The 17,322-nt window shown below is 45.0% G+C and overlaps 1 protein-coding gene across 6 annotated transcripts in view; it reads left to right on the top strand.

Moving 5' to 3' along the window:
- The first annotated feature begins 8,064 nt into the window (after positions 1 to 8,064).
- The window catches only part of SHC4 (SHC adaptor protein 4), a 58,316-nt gene continuing 49,058 nt past the window's right edge, over positions 8,065 to 17,322 (top strand). For 2 of the 6 annotated variants that reach the window (XM_053273073.1, XM_053273077.1), the window contains exon 1: positions 11,688 to 13,203. In XM_053273073.1, the coding sequence (XP_053129048.1) occupies positions 12,622 to 13,203 (582 nt within the window). In that variant the 5' untranslated portion in view covers positions 11,688 to 12,621. Of the gene's footprint in view, positions 8,083 to 9,661; positions 9,800 to 11,687; positions 13,204 to 17,322 lie in introns of those variants that run through there. The other 4 variants (XM_053273076.1, XM_053273074.1, XM_053273075.1 and 1 more) reach the window with 4 other exon arrangements.

Consider the following 17,322-nt stretch of genomic DNA (forward strand, 5'->3'; position numbering starts at 1 on the left):
TTAGACTGATAGTCTGTCTCAAGTTTCATTAACTCACCTGAGTGCTTTCCAGATTACATGCTACAGCAGTGTCACAACTGTCCACTAAGTGTGCTTCCGTACTGTCTGTGTTTCAACATCTCAGTCCTTGAGCTGTCAGCAAGGTGCCGTTCACATTCACGATGCCGCATTTCAGATTTATTCCTTATGTTTTAATCTTACAATGTCGCAAGTCCCGAACGGGGCCCACGCAGCCCCTTCTCACGAGCTAAACCAGCACCCCCGCGTCTGACATCAGACACTGGGTGTATGTCGGGGCCTCAAGGCGCGGCCCCTGATTGGTGGCAGCCTGAGGCCTTTTAACCTGTTCGCCCAATGGTGGCTCCGCCCCATTTCTATTTACATGCTTTGTATGTATATGTTTGTTTGGCCCTCCCCTGAGAGTGCCCATGTGAAGGGCCTTGCCATGCAGAAAGTCTCTACACTAGGATTATCCAATGTCTCTACCGTCCCACTGGTTTGGGGATCCAGATAGTTTTATTTTCACGGGGTGGTTCTGGCCCACTCTGTTCCGGCTTTTACCAAGATCCCTAGGATTGCTAGTGTGGAGACTTCACACTTCTTATGTTGTTATTTCCATAGGTGCTTTGAAGAAGATGGAGTCCCTGCTGTCAGTCTCCAGATCTAAGGACCGATCTAGACATTCAGCAACAGAGATGAAAGCCAAATAGCCACCAAAAGGCTACAAAGCCAACACCGAATCTGCAGAGGAGAAGATGAGGGACGGCATCCTAAAGGTACCCTCCAACTTTTCAATGATAGAAACAGGAATATGCTTGTGAATGTGTGAGGGCGTGGCCAAGCAACCTGGGGGGCATCCTGTACAATTCTGACTACAAGCATGCTACATATAGAAGGGCATATAAAGCATATTATTTCAGATTATCAGAGCAGATAAGCCAAATCCTCCAACATTTCGTGGATGAAAGTAGAAATACACATACCAAACAATTATCATTCTGCCTGAGCCCCCCACCAACCAGGGAGCCCCCCACCAACCCATACTAAGCATTTGGGGAGGAGATCTGATCTGCCGCCGTCTACACTGTACCACCCACTGTTACACATGACTGGATTCCACCTGCTAGATGCTGTGCACGGCCTAGTGCCTCACTGTTGTACACCCGTTGGCATGCAGCTGCACTAGAGACAAGATGCATCCATCCATCCACCCCCTTGGAGATGTAATTGCTAGAGACACTGGGAAGGGGGCTGAATCTTGAAGAATGACATCTCAAGAAGTCAAATGAAAACACACACACATAAACAAAAACTGAACAGGGCATCCCAAGAGGCAAAAACAGGAACAGTGTTTTATGGTGGGGACAGATTGCAGAAATGGGGCAGTCCCTAATAACAGGGACGGTTTGAGCCAGGGGCTCGAACCATAAATTCCATAGGAACATAGGAAGCTGCCATATACCGAGTCAGACCATTGGTCCATCTAGCTCAGTATTGTCTGCACAGACTATCATCGAATTCTCCAAGGTTGCAGACAGGAGTCTCTCTCAGCCCTGTCTTGGAGATGCCAGGGAGGGAACTTGGAACCTTCTGCATGCAAGTATGCAGGTGTGCTCTTCCCAGAGCGGACCCATCACCTAAGGGGAATATCTTACAGTGCCCACCTCCCATCCAGTATTTCCAAACATGTTTGTTGTGTTGTGGGTAGGAAGGAAGCAGTGTGGGATGGCAAAGGGGAAGTGGAAAAGAAATACACCAGAAAGGTGGCTCTTCTAATCCTCTGTAACCTAAAGAAGAATTCTGGAGAACTTAAAAGCTTGCTCACCACTTTGTGGTATGATTCTTGGTCCTAAATGAGATATTACACTACTTTGGTGGGGGCGGGTGGGGGAGAATAACCCCTTCAATGTACCAACAGAGCGATCTACCATTTTGGGGAGAAGAGAGTTGAAGATACACGAGGAGGGTTGAAATTCAAATTTTGATTCAAAACAACTAGCCAGATATTGGGCAGAAGAAGGTCTCAGTCACAACCCCAAGCTTAAATATTTCTGACCATAACCAAGGCTCCTCTTACCGGGCTGCAGTGCTTTAGACAAGACTTGCATTTCACTAGTTTAATGGCTTTCAATAAATATCCTTCTTTGGTTAGGAAAAGCTGTGCGCTGATGGAAACTAACAGTGTTTGTGCCTGAAAAGCAACAACAGTCTCTTGCCTGCATTTCCCTGTTTCCTCAGCAGGATGGCTGCACGTGCCATTCTGATCACGGCTGATTCCCTTTGAAAAAATATTTTTAAAGCTTTGACAAGGAATGCATTTTGCATGAGCAGGCTTCTAACACGATTCCAGACTTCTGCACTGAGCAAAACCAGCATTGGCATGGGCACATGCCTCTCGGTTTCCTTTCCACTCCTCCACTCACAAGGCAGTAAATGTGACTGCAGTCTGTCTCACCCACACACTGAGAATTAACATGAGGAAGTGCATGTGACAGGAAGCATCTACTGCAGTTTAAAGCTCTCCTGAGGAAGAGGTCAATAAAACCTATTGTTGTTCCCTTCCCTGCTTGGTGGGAAGGTTTTCAAGAGCTTTTGGAGAAGGAAGAGGATTTATTCGCTCACTATCTCCCCTCTTTTTTTTAGGAGAGCAAGTTGCAATTGTGTGGTATTTGATATAAATCTGTGTGCAGGTGTCCGAGGGAGAGTTCATTATAACAGCTAGCGAAGACAAGCACCCACTGTGATTAAACGTCCATTTTACTTCGGAGGCCTTCACTTTTCAAGTCTGCCGTCTCCAAGATCACTGCTCAACTCCTTGCAATTTCCGATTTTTCTTTTCAAGTTGGAAGCGCCCAATGGCCACAGTGAAGGAAAAAAGCAAACCAGAAATGACAATAGTAATTTAACCAGTGTGGTGCAATGAAAGCACTCTCATGCAACTTGAAAATCAGATTATCCCACCATGGTATAAAAATAAGTCATGCCATAAACTTAGAGGTAAAAATGGTGCATCATAAAATTAATTCTGATCTGTGTGCCTGTAAAGTGGAAAAGGCCATGGCCAGTAGAAAATAAAAAAACATTAAGGGGCAAACTTATTACAGTTAGGGCTGTTTCTTTTAAGCTGTACCTTCCTACATATCTGACCCGAGAATATCCATGACAAATGTCTGCTTAAAACCTGTCAACCAACCCATGTTGTGTGCATGTAACCCTTGGCTGGACACTCTGTATGGTGGCTGATATACTGAATGGTGGCTGAATGGTTCTGCAGGAGTGGTTCTGCAGGAGTGCAGTTGCACTAAAAACAAGCATTAACTGACAGCCATTATTTTGATTGGCCAGCAGTTACGCAACTGCCTTTGTGCAATTATTACCTTTTGCACTACATGTGCGCTCATGCACATCTGTGCCAATGTTATGTTGCAATGCACATGTAACATTGTGCAATATGCCAGCCACCATGTCGGGGAATCCCCAAGGCAGAACTGCTCGCCCCAGGGAAACACAATGACCTCCAGGGCAGGGCTTTCCCGAGTCTTGCAGAGTCTTGCAGAAATGTCCTGATTGGGCGGGGGAGGAAATAGACAACAACATGCTCAAAAGGAGGCGTGGTCACTGGTCCAAGCACAGAGATATGGTGTCGCCGTCAATAGACCATGAGGCCTTGCAGGATTGGGAGCAGCTCCCGTGAGATCTTGTGATGGGATCTCGCGAGACTTGCCCCAGCTGTCAAGGGCTATCTAAGGGAGGACTGGCCAGTGGTGAGGGCCCAGTTCTAGAGGAGGGCTCAGACTAGAAGGAGCCCTGGGAGACTGACTGAGCAGTGGGGATAGCTTAGGCTAGGGCGGAGCTGGTGAATGTAACAAACAGGCCCTGCCCATAAGCCTGAAAAACTTCCCCGGCGAGAAACTCTGAGGCCACCTCAACCCCTTGGCTCAGTGTGGAAATCGGATGGCCATACTGGGAGCCAGACACACCACCAATCAGTTGTTTGGGAGCTGAGTGAAGCGCCCACTGTTCTGACTTTGTCTCTGAATAGCTATCAAAGTTATCTATATCTAGATTGATATACCACCCAAACTTTCGTCTCTGGGTGGTTCACATTCCAGAACGGGGAATCTTTGTGTTCAAAGTCCATTAGAAGGCATAGCCCTCAGTTGGTCTGTACGGTATGTGAGGGATCAGTAGAGCTACCATATTACCTGGAAATATGACCCCAAACCTCACCACAACTACAGCACCAAGGCCCAAATGTAGGATGGCAGAAAGTAATAGGAGGTACAGAGGACGTTGCATGCCACTGTGGCAGCAGAATCAGGGGTAACCATCGTGATATGAATCCCCTAACCCACATGCACCATTAGTAGGTTTCCACTGCCTCTTGTTGTTGCTCCTACATTGGTTGGGCTCTGTGCAAATCTTCAATCAATATGGGCCTTCTAATATCATGCAACATCTCTCTCAAGGGCCGAGTGTAATTTGCATTGTATTCTGAACATGTACTTAGAGGAACCACGTGGTCAGAGGTCTTGACTGGACTTTAACATTAATTCATGAGGACAAGCTTGCTGGTTGGATATGTAAAGGGAACCTCCAACTATGTTACAATGATCAGACTACATTCCTACTCCAAATAATACTTCTTTGCCCTCCACCCCCACCCCCACCCCATTGAATAAAATAACCGAAACAGGAATGCATGCTATACTGTGTATCAATGTTGGTACTCACCAGTCTTGGGTAACTTCTTGTGTTTGGACTGCAACTCCCATCACAAAACCCCTGGTCACTGTGGCCAAAGGCCAGGGATGGTGGAAGATATATTCAGAAAAACAAATTACTCCCAGACTGGTAATGCTAATACCATAAATAAACATAAAATAAAAGATAAGTTAATGATGCTAACTTATATGAATATGATTAATATTTATATACTGCTTTTCAACAAGAATTCCCAAAGCAGTTTACATAGATATAAACAATCAAACAAACAAATAAAATGGCTCCCTGTGCCCAAAGGACTCACAGTCTAAAAATGAAACATAAGATAGACACCAGCAACAGCCACTGGAGGGATGCTCTGCTGGGGATGGATGGGACCAGTTGCTCTCCCTCTGCTAAATAAAGAGAATCACCACTTTATGTTGCAATAATATCCATGCAATTAAAATATCTTGTAACACTTTTATTCAAGCAAATAGCATATAATGTCAACATCTTGTGGTATAGATTATGTTTGTCTCTAGCTGAGGTACAAGTTAAAAGATACGACAAATTAGACTTTATATCACAAAAATGTCAATTTTTAATGTAAGCTAATGTTTTAAATAGAAAAAAGTCTGCTAGGATCAGGTGTAGTGAAGGCTGGAGGCACCTGATTAAAACAATTAAAACTGAATGTATTATATTTAGTGGGGAATTATGATTATTATTTATTTATTATTTATTCAATTTCTAGACCACCCTTACAGAATAGCTAGAATTATTATTACAGGATAATAAAAGATTACCTTTTCTTTTATTTCTGTGATAACTTCTGAAGTAATTCACATATTTTCAAAATGACCATAAAATTGAAGTTTATAGATACCTGAAAATAATGCCCTTCTCTCAGCAGTGCAGACTAAAGCTTAATTTGTAAACTAAAGGAAGAGTGCATACTTATTCCAGCATTATGTAGTCTGATTTGGGATTAGAACTGTGTACAACAATCAGGCTGAATGTTTTAGGATAGTGATCTCTGCAAACTGGCACTGATTTAAGCATGTCCCCTATAAGGTTTTATTGGCCCACATGAACTTGTTTAGAGAAGTCAGACAGGAGTTGAGGAGACCTTCAATCAGACTGGGCAGTTTGGAATTACATACAACTGGGGTTCTCAAACGTTGACCTTTGTGGCTGAGGATGATGGGAATGATAGTACAATAATATTTGGAGACCCCAGTTTGAGAACCCCTGGAGTAAGCTGTTAGCTGCACATATTACTTGTTTCATCGAAGTTCGTTTTTCACAGGCGTTCTCCAACTTGGATCCCCAGGAGTTGTTGAACTGCAACTTCCATTATCTGCAGCCACAATGGCTGGGAATGATGGGAGTTGTAGTCCAACAACATCTGAGGACCTAAGTTTGAGAACCTTATTAGGTAAATATTGAGCCTGGAAGAAACGTACCGGGGCCTCTGTGGGCTCATCCATCAAAGTTAACAGGGGACCATCATGGAGGACAGGTCTATCAATGTCTACTAGTCTGGTGGATATAGGCCACTTCCAACCTCAGAGGCAAGATGCCTCTCAATACCAGTTGCAGGGGAGCAATATCAGGAGACAGGGCATGCCCTCATCTCTTGTTTGTGGGCTTCCCAGAGGCATCTGGTGGGCCTGTGTGTGAAACAGGAAGCTGGACTAGATGGGCCTTGGGCCTGATCCAGCGGAGCTGTTCTGGGCCTGATCCAGCAGGGTAGTCTCCCATTCAAATGCAAAGCAAAGGGGACAAGTCATGCTTGCTACCACAAGACCAGCTCTCCTCCAGCAGGCAGGCAGGAGGAGCGCTCCCTAGGAAGGAGGGGACACGAGTGAAAGGAAAGAGGAGGGAAGGGAGCAGAGCCAGGGAGGCACGGTGAGCAACTGGGGGCAGCAGCAGGAAGGTGGGGTGGGGACCTGCACTCACTGCTCCATGGCATACTTGTCGGCCAAGGCTTTTGCCTCATTGTGCCTCATGGGAGAGCACCCCTGACTACTGCGGCAGCAGACACTACACAGGGCAGTGTGTCTGTGGGGGGACATGGAAGGTGGGAGCTGCTAGCTAGAATGCTGTTGGTGCTATTGCTGGAGAAGAGCTGGTCTTGTGGTAGCACCGAGCATGAATTTCCCCCTTAGGGTCCACCTTGGTTTGCATTTGAATGGGAGCCTACATATGCGAGCATTGGAAGATATGTGAGAGGAGAGCTGGTCTTTTAGCAAGCATGACTTGTCCCCTTTGCTAAGCAGGATCTGCCCTGGTTGCATATGAATGGGAGACTAGAAGTGTGAGCACTGGAAGATGTTCCCCTTAGGGGATGGAGCTGCTCTGGGGAGAACAGAAGGTTTCACATTCCCTCCCCTGGCTTCTCCAAGATAGGACAAGATTTATTTATTTTTAAATAGGACAAGATTTTTTTTATTGAACCAACAAACTACCAAAGCATACAGTACGTTTCTTGCCTGCAACCTTGGAGAAGCCACTGCCAGCTTGTGTAGACGATACTGGGCTAGATAGACCTATGGTCTGACTCAGTATATGGCAGCTTCCTATGTTCCTGTATTCCCCTTAGGGGATGGGACCGCTCTGAGAAGAGCACCTCCCATGCAGAAAGTTCCAAGTTCCCTCCCTGGCATCTTCAAGACAGGGCTGGGAGAGACTCCTGCCTCCAGCTTTGGAGAATCTACTGCCAATCTGTGTAGACAATCCTGAGCTAGATGGACCAATGGTCTGACTCAGTAGAAGGCAGCTTCTTATGTTCCAATGGCCTCTCAAGAATGAAAGGAACTTCTGTCTGTCACCATGGTGGGGGGAGTCCATTCAGGTAGGCACCCCTCAGATCTGCACTTAGCCCTGTTAGGTGTACTTGGCAGTGTCACCAGGATATCGGAGTGTAGAAGGAAGGCTGTGGATGTTAAGAGTCAAAAGATGGGCGTCCTTTTCCTTTCCTTCAGCTTGGTCCACATGAAGACCTCATCCTTGTAAATGAGTTAGCAAATAAGCTAAATGAAGGGAACAGTATCTCAGGAGATCTGGGTGTGTAAACAAGGCCCACTTTAAATTTCAACCTGCCTTTTAAAAGTCAAGATAGCTTTGACCACTTCATTTCCTCCTACTTCTGCTTCCCTGCCCTCCTCCTGTTTTGGCAGAGAAAGCTCAAGCGATGCTGCACCAGCCTTCTATTTCGGATTGTTTCTTTTATTTTCTTTTTTGAGCTTTGGGGAGGGTTAAAAAAAACCCAAACGTGCTTCACATGTGCAGCACCCTGTGACTTACTAAAACAGTGTGTTATTATGTGCCTCCTCCCACACCACAAACCCACTCGCTGGTGCCTCTAGGTAGGTGAGTCTTCCTTTGATGCTTTTAATTCCTTTTGCACGCCAACTTCATTGGGAATATGAGAAAAGAAGGCTTTCACAAAAAGGTCCTCACATTTAAAAGGGTGGCATAGCAATTAAAGTTGCAAAGGAAAGCCCAAGTTGTTTGATGGCCTTGGGATCATGTGAACATCTCATGGGCATGCAGAAACCCACATGGATTAACTACCATGTTAATTGTTAATGTTTAGATAACCATCCCAGCTGGGGCCTTTGCCTTCCATTTGATAAGCATGCAGTAGTGTCTTTCTGTTTTAATAAAAATGCTCTGAGACCACTGAACTTCTCTGTAGCAAGGTGTAATTTAAAAACTTGACCCAGCGTGGTGTAGTGGTTAGGGGGCCAGACTAAGACCGGGGAGACCCGAGTTCAAATCCCCATTCAGCCATGAGACTTGCTGGGTGACTCTGGGCCAGTCACTTCTCTCTTAGCTTAACCTACTTCACAGGGTTGTTGTGAGGAGAAACTCAAGTATGTAGTACACTGCTCTGGGCTCCTTGGAGGACGAGTGGGATATACAAAGTGTAAAAAAATGAGAAATAAGTAAATAGATGATAACCTAGATGAGGGGGTTAAATTTCAGATATGTTGCTACAGAACTCAGAATTCCTATCCCAAAGATCAGCCCCTTTACACTAACATGCCCTAAGCAGACTGCCATGCCCCTCCATTACATCAGAGCAGATATGCCAATAGCAACTAGACTAGACAGAGTCCCCCCCCCCCCATGGAGTGACTCTTTTTTTGCAGGACTGCTGTGACTTCAGCGTAGAATGGCCATGCAAAGTGCGGGGGGGGGAGATGACCGGTAAGAGGCAGAATCTAAAAGATTGCAGGGCAGTTTTGATTCTATAGATGGCCCGTAGCAGCAATGGACTCAATAAATCTTAAAATATGTGCAATATTGGCTTTTGCAACCTGGGCCCCAGCTCCCTCTGTTAGCAACTACTCTGGTCCAAAGCCAAGGCCACTGTCTCAAGGGGTTCCACAGCCTCTAAGTCCACCAGACCTGGAGTCTAAAGTTGAATTCCTGGAGACATTTCTGAAGAAAGGGGTGAGTTACCAACCTCCAAATTCAGGAGGAGCAGGTTAGGCCTTCCAGAGTCTGAATCTGGCCATGCACCACCCAGGGCAGTTCTAAGATAAGATGACAGATTCCCCAGGAAAGAAGGCATACTGTGATCCTGCTCAACAACAACAACACCCTCCCAAGGCTTCAGACTAGAGCAGGGCGAGCTAACCTGAAGCTCTCAGGTTAGCCTCTGAGGCTGAGCATGATGGGAGTTGTAGTCCAGCAATTACTGGAGAGCCTCAGGAAGGTCTCTGCTAGACTAGACAGAGCACTACTTCTTTAAATTCCCTGCAAATCTGCTGGGAGGGTGGAGCTATGGCTGCCATGAGGTCCTATAGCAGGGATTCTCAACGTGTGGGTCCCCAGATGTAATGGACTTCAACTCCCATAATTCCCAACCAAAGGCCACTGGGGGTGGGGATTATGGGAGTTGAAGTCCAAGAACATCTGGGGACCCACACGTTGAGAATCCCTGTCCTATAGGGATGGATGTATAAAGAGCTAATGGAATGCCTAGTGTCCGATTCCCTTTGGTGGGCTTCCAAGTTGGCCAGGGCCTTCATCTGAGCTCTTGGACCTGATTCCTGCTTCCAAGTGAGTCCAGCTGCAGGTTGGTACCTGCCAGATCTTGTGTGCGCTCTCCTCTTAGCCTGGCAAAGGGTCAAGATGTTTGTTTCTCTCCTGCAAGCCACAAAGACCTGAGTAGATAAATCCAGGGGTCTTTGGGTCCCCAGAGATGTTGTTGGACTCTCATAAACTCCAGCCCCTTCAGTCATTGTTGTTTGGGGGTAATGGGAGACAGTTGTTGCCCAATGATATTTGGGGCCCCAGGTTTGAGAACCCCTAGATGAAGTAATTAATAATGTTCTTGCCCCTTTAGTGCTAAGGGCCAGTAGAATGTTATTATCTTCTGGGAGTTCCTAGGGATATAATTATCTCCCCTCCCTCCTTTGCAAAACAAAGATCAATAGTAGAACCGTAATTCTGGGTAAAGGAATAATATTGTAGTAATGCATCACAACTCAAAGCTTGTGCAAGCTGTTTAAGGTTCCAAGGGAATCTGGTGACACCTGCTCCAAAGCTATCCACTACAATAACTAGGAGCTTCATTTTAAGTGCATTGGAGTTCATTGAACATCACTAATATGTACTGAAGTGCATTGTGTGGGTTTTTTCTTTCACTGCTAATATGGGTTGGCTTATCCAGACCATGACTTCCTGTGTGCCTGCGTTGATACTGTAGCAATCAGGTAGTATGTAGCAATCAGGTAGTGTGCATGGGAAACCAGATGTGCCTATTGCCCAGCCCCTGATGGTCCCATATCTTTCTCTGTGAGCCATTTGCACTAAGAATGACAAGCATGACCAGCTGGCACATCTGTCCAGCAGAGGTCGGGGTACTATTTCAGTGCTCCTGATCCATGGAATGACTACTTTCTGGATTAACCCAGCTATGGACCAGGCTCACTGCTGAGAAACCCAACATGAATGGGAAGCTAAGGCAGAAATTTATGCACGCTTGCTTGGAAATAAGCTTTATTGAGTGCAGTGCGACTAACTTCTGCGCAAAGATGCAAAATTCAGCATCTAGAGGTTGTTGCTTATTCACATGTTTGTAGCCCCTAAAGCTATGCAGATAATCTTGAAAGTACACAGACAATATCTGGTGGGATCTGAGAAGTAATGGAGTGGGGGGTGAACAGTGATCAGGGAGCAAGACTGTCGTTCTCTGCAGTCCCCCACTCCACCATTATCAGATGTAGAAAAATATGAAAATAAGTCAATATATGCATAATTGCATAATTGACACAGATGACATTCAGCTTTCCTTGGCACACAACTTGATGCACAATGCATACAGCCATCCTGTATATTTAATGATCACTATTACAACATCAGGTCATCCCCCCTCCCCTCAGTTTGATGCAGTTTTGTCTTCCTCTCTAATGGCTTAGGCTGCCAGCAGTTTCCGAGGATGCAGTGTATTTTATTGCACTGCCTACTCAGATCTGACTTCCTGTGTGCTTACTCGTTTGCAGTTTTCATCATGTCTTCGAAGCAAATTTGATAGGCACAGGAAGTGTCATTAGATATTGAACCAACAGTCAATAAAAAGGAACTCCGTTTCAAAGCACGATACATTGCTGCTTCCCCCAGGATTGTATGCCATGTGAACTAATGTCAGTGGAAAAGATGTTTTATTTTTTGTACTAACCTGCTCATGCTGCATTGCAGAAATAGCAGCCAAAAACACATTTTTCCTCAACAACAAAAGTGCTCTAGACTTATTGGCACTGTAATGATTGATGTCTTCATTCACTACCTACCAGTGCATTAAGAACTGCCCCCATCACCAAAAGTCACATTTTGCATGGCTACTAGTTTAGTGTATTTATGGTGCATGAGTCATCAGACCTTCTCCTGATTGGCTGAAAATTAAACACCCCTGAGACTGTCAGTCAGTTACAGCCATTCTCAGCTTCATTCACAGATTTATTTAGCTTGCACACAGTGAAATTCATTCAGAAAACTTCATTCATAAAAACAGCAACCTTCTCTTGCGCTAATCTTTCACAGAAACAAGCTACCATGACCTGGCTACTGAGGAAAATCTGCTGATGACAGAGACTGCTAGAGATGCTTTGCTGAATTGTTTCCATTGATGGATGATGAAATCTGAAGATTTGAAGTAATATTGTGCCGGATCATAATTCAATACGGAGCATTTTTGGATATTACTTGCTTAAGGAATCTTTAAAGAATGAACGAGGTTTCTGCTGAGAACAAATGAGCTTCATCCACAGAATTATTTTCTATGGGATTTTCCCCCTATATGCTTTGTGTGAATAAAGAAATGTTAAAACTGCAGATAAGTTATATATAATAGCTATTTTCAACAGAGCAATTCAGCATTAAAATGCGAAGAGCAAAGCTGGTGAAAAAATTTCTTTTCTTTGTTACTGATCTAGGAAGGGTAGAGATTTTAGCTCTTATATATTGTTTGGTATGAAATAGTATGAAATCTCTCTCTTTTTAAACTGCAACTAAGGTTTTACTGTTAGTAAGAAAGGGCTACGGCAGGGAGCATTCAAAGCGGAGGACAATTTAGAGGTTGTTTGCAACTGTAGTGATGGAGAAGAACTCTTCAGTTTAGGCTGCCATCGCTTCCTGTGCTTTACTTGCATGTGTCTCTGTGTGTGTTTCATTTAGATTTAATTTCAAATAGCCAGATGTCCGGGCAGAACGAAGCTGGGTTTATTAAGAGGAAGAAGCCACTTGGGAGATTGTCGAGAACACCGGCGACCACATCGGCTCTCTTCTTTTTTCTTTTCAAAATTGTTCTGGTTTGCTTAATTCCATATTACTTCCTCTCATTCATAAGAAGGCAGCCGGTTTAGGCAAAGGAGATCCAGGCACAGAACTTCGAAGGCTATGAGAGAACGGATCCTACACAGCCTCAGCGGACACGTACTGTATGTAGGACTGTTGAGAGACCCAGGAATGCTTCACAGGGCTAAATACAGCCGTTTTAGAAATGAGTCCCCCACATCGTTTGAGGAAGATGGGCAGAGTAAACCTCTGCATCTTAAAGGCTCAACGCCATCTCATTCCTCAATGCCTAACATGTCTATAGAAGATGTCACCACAGGGACACCAGACAGCAACATTGCTTTGTGCACATTGATACCTCGCATGGCTAATATTAAGCTAGCCAACCCTTCCACCCTACCTAGCTTAAAGAACTTCTGCCTACGGACTAAAGAGGTACCGAGAATTAAACTCACAGAGTGTGTAACTGTGCCCAGCAGCCCAACCTCACCAGACATCAGCCTAACCAGCTCCTTGTCCACATCTTATCCCCGGGGAGACCTGGATAAGCTGCTGAAAGCAAACATCCAAGAGGACCATTTCTTGTTGGGCTCTGAAGAATCTGCCTTCACAACCAAACAGGACAAAGACCTCGGGCAGAGGGGTGAATCCAGTTTGCGGATTGGGATATTGTATGCTGTCCGGGTAAGTAGATTCTCTGATATGCTCTTTCACTTCTTAAAATATGAGTAAATAAAATCTCTTAGATTTTTATTATAATGGCACACCCAATTTACATCGTTCTTTAAAGTGCTCAAAAGTCCTTTGCATAGATTATCTCATTCTTTACAGATACTCTGTAAAGTAGGCTATAATTATTATTGCCATTTTGCAGATGTGGAGACTGAGGCTGATAAAGCAGCTTCCTGAAGGAAAATTTGCATGTGGGAATCCCTGGTTCACAGATGAGTCATTAGCCCTTATAACATGGATAAGCAGGCTTCAGGTTTGAGGGATCTACTGTAGATTAGTGTTTTTGTTTTGTTTTTGTTTTTAAACCTGAGATCTGCCAACCAGACCTAGGTATAAAACAGTGGCTTGGGAGTGGAGCTAGCTGTAAAATTGTGACTTGGAGTGGAACCAACATGTACTGCACCTTATTATGGACCATACACTGAGATCACTTGTGTGTACAGGCATATATACAATCTTGAGTTGCTACTGATCAGGAATTCTAACAGAAGACTCTAAAATTGACCAGGAGAGCTGCACAAAGATTCAATCAAAGGCAACCAATTAATACGAATATTTTGTAAGCATGGAATAGTGAGGCTGGATGAAGATTGATTAACACAAGGGCAGTCATGGCAGATTTTTAGCTTACAGTTTTACTTGCTAATGTTAAACTATTGGAAGCTGGAAATCCTTAGCGATCTGTTGGAAACCCAGAGATCTACCAGTGGGTTGATTGACCTTCAGCCTACCCTGCTGAAATGCAATAATGATACATATCCCATCTACATAAGTATACAGGAGCCTGCCTTATACAAGTCAGACCATCTAGCTCAGTATTGTCTACATTGACAGGTAGAGACTCTCCATGGTTTCAGAGAGCAGTCTTCCATCTCATCAGGTCCAGGGTGGATTGCAACATAAATGCTTGAAAGACATGCACACTCTAAAGGCATTAGCGTTCACACATGACAACACAGAATAATAGAATGTTAGAGTTGGAAAGAACCCTAGATTGCTTATAGTCCAGCCCTCTGCCCCCAAAAGGCTGTGCACCTCACTTGTGCTGTGTGTGCCACACGTGCGAGTATTCATGTAGGAAACAAAGCAGAATAGAGCTATTTTTAAATTGGAGGCACATTTAGCCAGGCGTAGTATTATAGTGGAGATATGTACATAGCCAGTGCAACAAAAACGTGCCATCTGAAGCAACTGTTAAGGAAACTTCCTTAAGAAGGTTCATAATTTGCCACTCTTCCACAATCAAGCATCCAAAGCAGTATAAAACTTTAAACCAAACAGAGAATTGATGATGATGATGATGATGAAACAAGTAATGATGTAAGACAACATTATAGTATGGGCCCATCTTAAAAACCACTTTGCTGAGCAGGTGTTCCTATGGTATGGTTGGAAGTGTCTTGTGCAGGTTGGAGCAAAGGAATGACTTGTGTTCAATGACCTGTCTTCTGGCACTAGGGCCTGACTCCGTTCTAGTCTGACGTCCCCTCACCACTAGCTTGAGTCCTGTGGAGCACTATTGTGCCACTAGGGGAAGGACATAGGACCTGCCATATACTGAGTCAGATCATCGGTCCATCTCAGTATTGTCTATGCAGAGGTGGCAGCAGCTTCTCCAGGGTTGCAGACAGGAGTCTCTCTCAGCCCTATCTTGAAGATGCTGCCAGGGAGGGAACTTGGATGCAAATGCTCTTCCCAGAGCAGCCCTATCCCCTAAGGCAGGGATCCTCAACGGCGTTGGGCCCCCAGATGTTCTTGGACTTCAACTCCCATAATCCCCAGGCCCAGTGGCCTTTGGCTGGGGATTATGGGAGTTGAAGTCCAAGAACATCTGGGGCCCCAACACTGAGGATCCCCTGCCCTAAGGGGTATGTCTTACAGTGCTCACATGCAGTGTCCCATTCAAATACAAACCAGGGTGGACCCTGCTTAGCAAAAGGGATAATTCAAGACCAGCTGTCCTCCCTGGAAGGTGCAGCTGTGCATCCTGGCTCTCTTACATAGGAAGCTGCCTTAGACCAATGCAAACCATTGGCCCGTCTACCTAGCATCGTCTCCTTTTGTCTGGCAGTGGCTCGCCACAGTGGGAAAGACTCTTCAGACAAGAGTCTTTCCCAGCCCTACCTGGAGAGGCCGGGGACTGAACCGGGGACCTTCTGCATGCAAGGCAGATGCTCTACTGTTGGCTATGGCCCCAAGCCATTGCACAAAGTCATTTCGACCTCTTTGGTTGTCAGGAGCCATGGGTCAGTCCTGGCTAAAAGCCCCTCAGGGGAAGAGGTCTATCTTCAGCTGAAATGTTAGCGAGAAAGAAGATTGTCATGGGTGCACAGAACAGGAATTCTTCAAAAAGCACCCGATCTAGATTGCAATGTGTATCAGCTAGATGATCCTCCTTGACTTCCTGCTTGCACCTGTTGTAATGTCAGCAGACTGAGGTGCAACACATTTTAGAATTTGCCCCAACAAGACCACAGTTACCCCCCCCCCCAGTATCCCCAACCCTCTCTAAAACAACAGGGAAGTGCAAACCCCAAATCTGATCTCCTTTCCCTCAATCTGGCTGTCAGACTGTGTAGGCCTGGACAGAGAGAATGTACAATATTCCTTTTTATCCCTTATGAGGAATGCTTAGCGGTCCCATGATCTGCATGGCATGTCGGCGTTAACATGCATACGTCAGCAATGTGCAGATATCTGACTTGTGGGATCGACTTTGGTTAAAAAAACAAAACATCTGGAACCTTCAGGTCTATCAGCTGGAGCTAGGTACAAAATAGTCATCCCAGGCAGGCAGCAAAATCAGGAGGTTTTCAAGACTCTGGTAGGCAGCTGTCTACGACTTGTGGCCTTGCATAGGTTGCCCAAGATATGCAGGTCTGGTTATACGTACTAGAATAAAAGGCATCCGTTACCTCATCCTCCAGGTATTTATTTCCCTCCCAGAACATATTTTGTAAAGGTTCATTTTGTTTTTATTCATTTTTAAAATTGAATTTCTATACCACCTGATATAGAAATTGTTAGCAATATATCAATATATTTATAGAGCCAGGTGATGTACATTGCAATATTTGCTGCTGGAAGTATCACTATCTGTCTAGCAGGAAGCAGAATTGTGCGAAAGGTGTTTTTGTCTTCAAAAATCAATATTATTGTTTTAAGTAGTCTTGTTGCTGCGAAGGTGCTGCTTATTCAAAGCCTCTCTCCACCCCCATGATAATCACACAATCACTGGTTGCTATTGGGGTATCCTGCAGGAATAAACATTTTCACTTGCCATAAATCATTTTTTAGATGATAGTGGAGAAAGAACCAGTGTAATTCAGAGTGCAACGCATTCTATTTGGGTTGAGAGATCTGAATGGAGACGCCTTCTGAGCACAGATTTATTTGATTAGCCCTGAGAAACGGATGTCAGAGCAAGGCTAGAGGCTTGGACCCTTCTCCCCAATCTCTTTTTTTTTCCATGTGGGAGGAATTTATTTTGTGTGGAAGAGCATTCAGTCATGTGAGCCCCCCCGCCCTCCCCATGATCTGAAATAGTCTGGTCCAGATGCAGATTTATCTGCTCAGTGAGAAATAGGCCTGAAATGCAATTCACGCTTTATATACTGGGAGGGAATTTGCCATGACTGCACCATTGTTTTCTAGGGGGAGCATGGAAAGTGAGGGGGAGTCAGGGGTGGACCTGTGCGGAAGTGCTGTGACTGGCCAGGGCTTGCAGCCATAGGTCTGCTTAGTACTTGGAGATGTGCAGCCCCATACCACATGTGGTGTGTTCCCTCATTCCCTGATAAAAAAATCCCAGTATGAACACGTCAGAATTGCCTGATGCCACAAAGCACAAATCAGCAAACTGTGTGCACGACAGCAAGATTTTTGCAGAGCAATGAACGAGGGGTCTGCAGCTAGTAAGTCAAGCTTACATGTGCAGGGTATAAAAGTAAAACACCGAACCTGAAAACCAGGACTAGCCAGCTCTTTTGACCTAGCAGCAAATTCCTTCCTAAATAAACTATGGTGGCTAGTTAAGACTAGAGACCCTGACACTGAAGCAAACCTGTCCAC

This window comes from Hemicordylus capensis, chromosome 10 (assembly GCF_027244095.1).
Source record: "Hemicordylus capensis ecotype Gifberg chromosome 10, rHemCap1.1.pri, whole genome shotgun sequence".
Taxonomy (NCBI): domain Eukaryota; kingdom Metazoa; phylum Chordata; class Lepidosauria; order Squamata; family Cordylidae; genus Hemicordylus; species Hemicordylus capensis.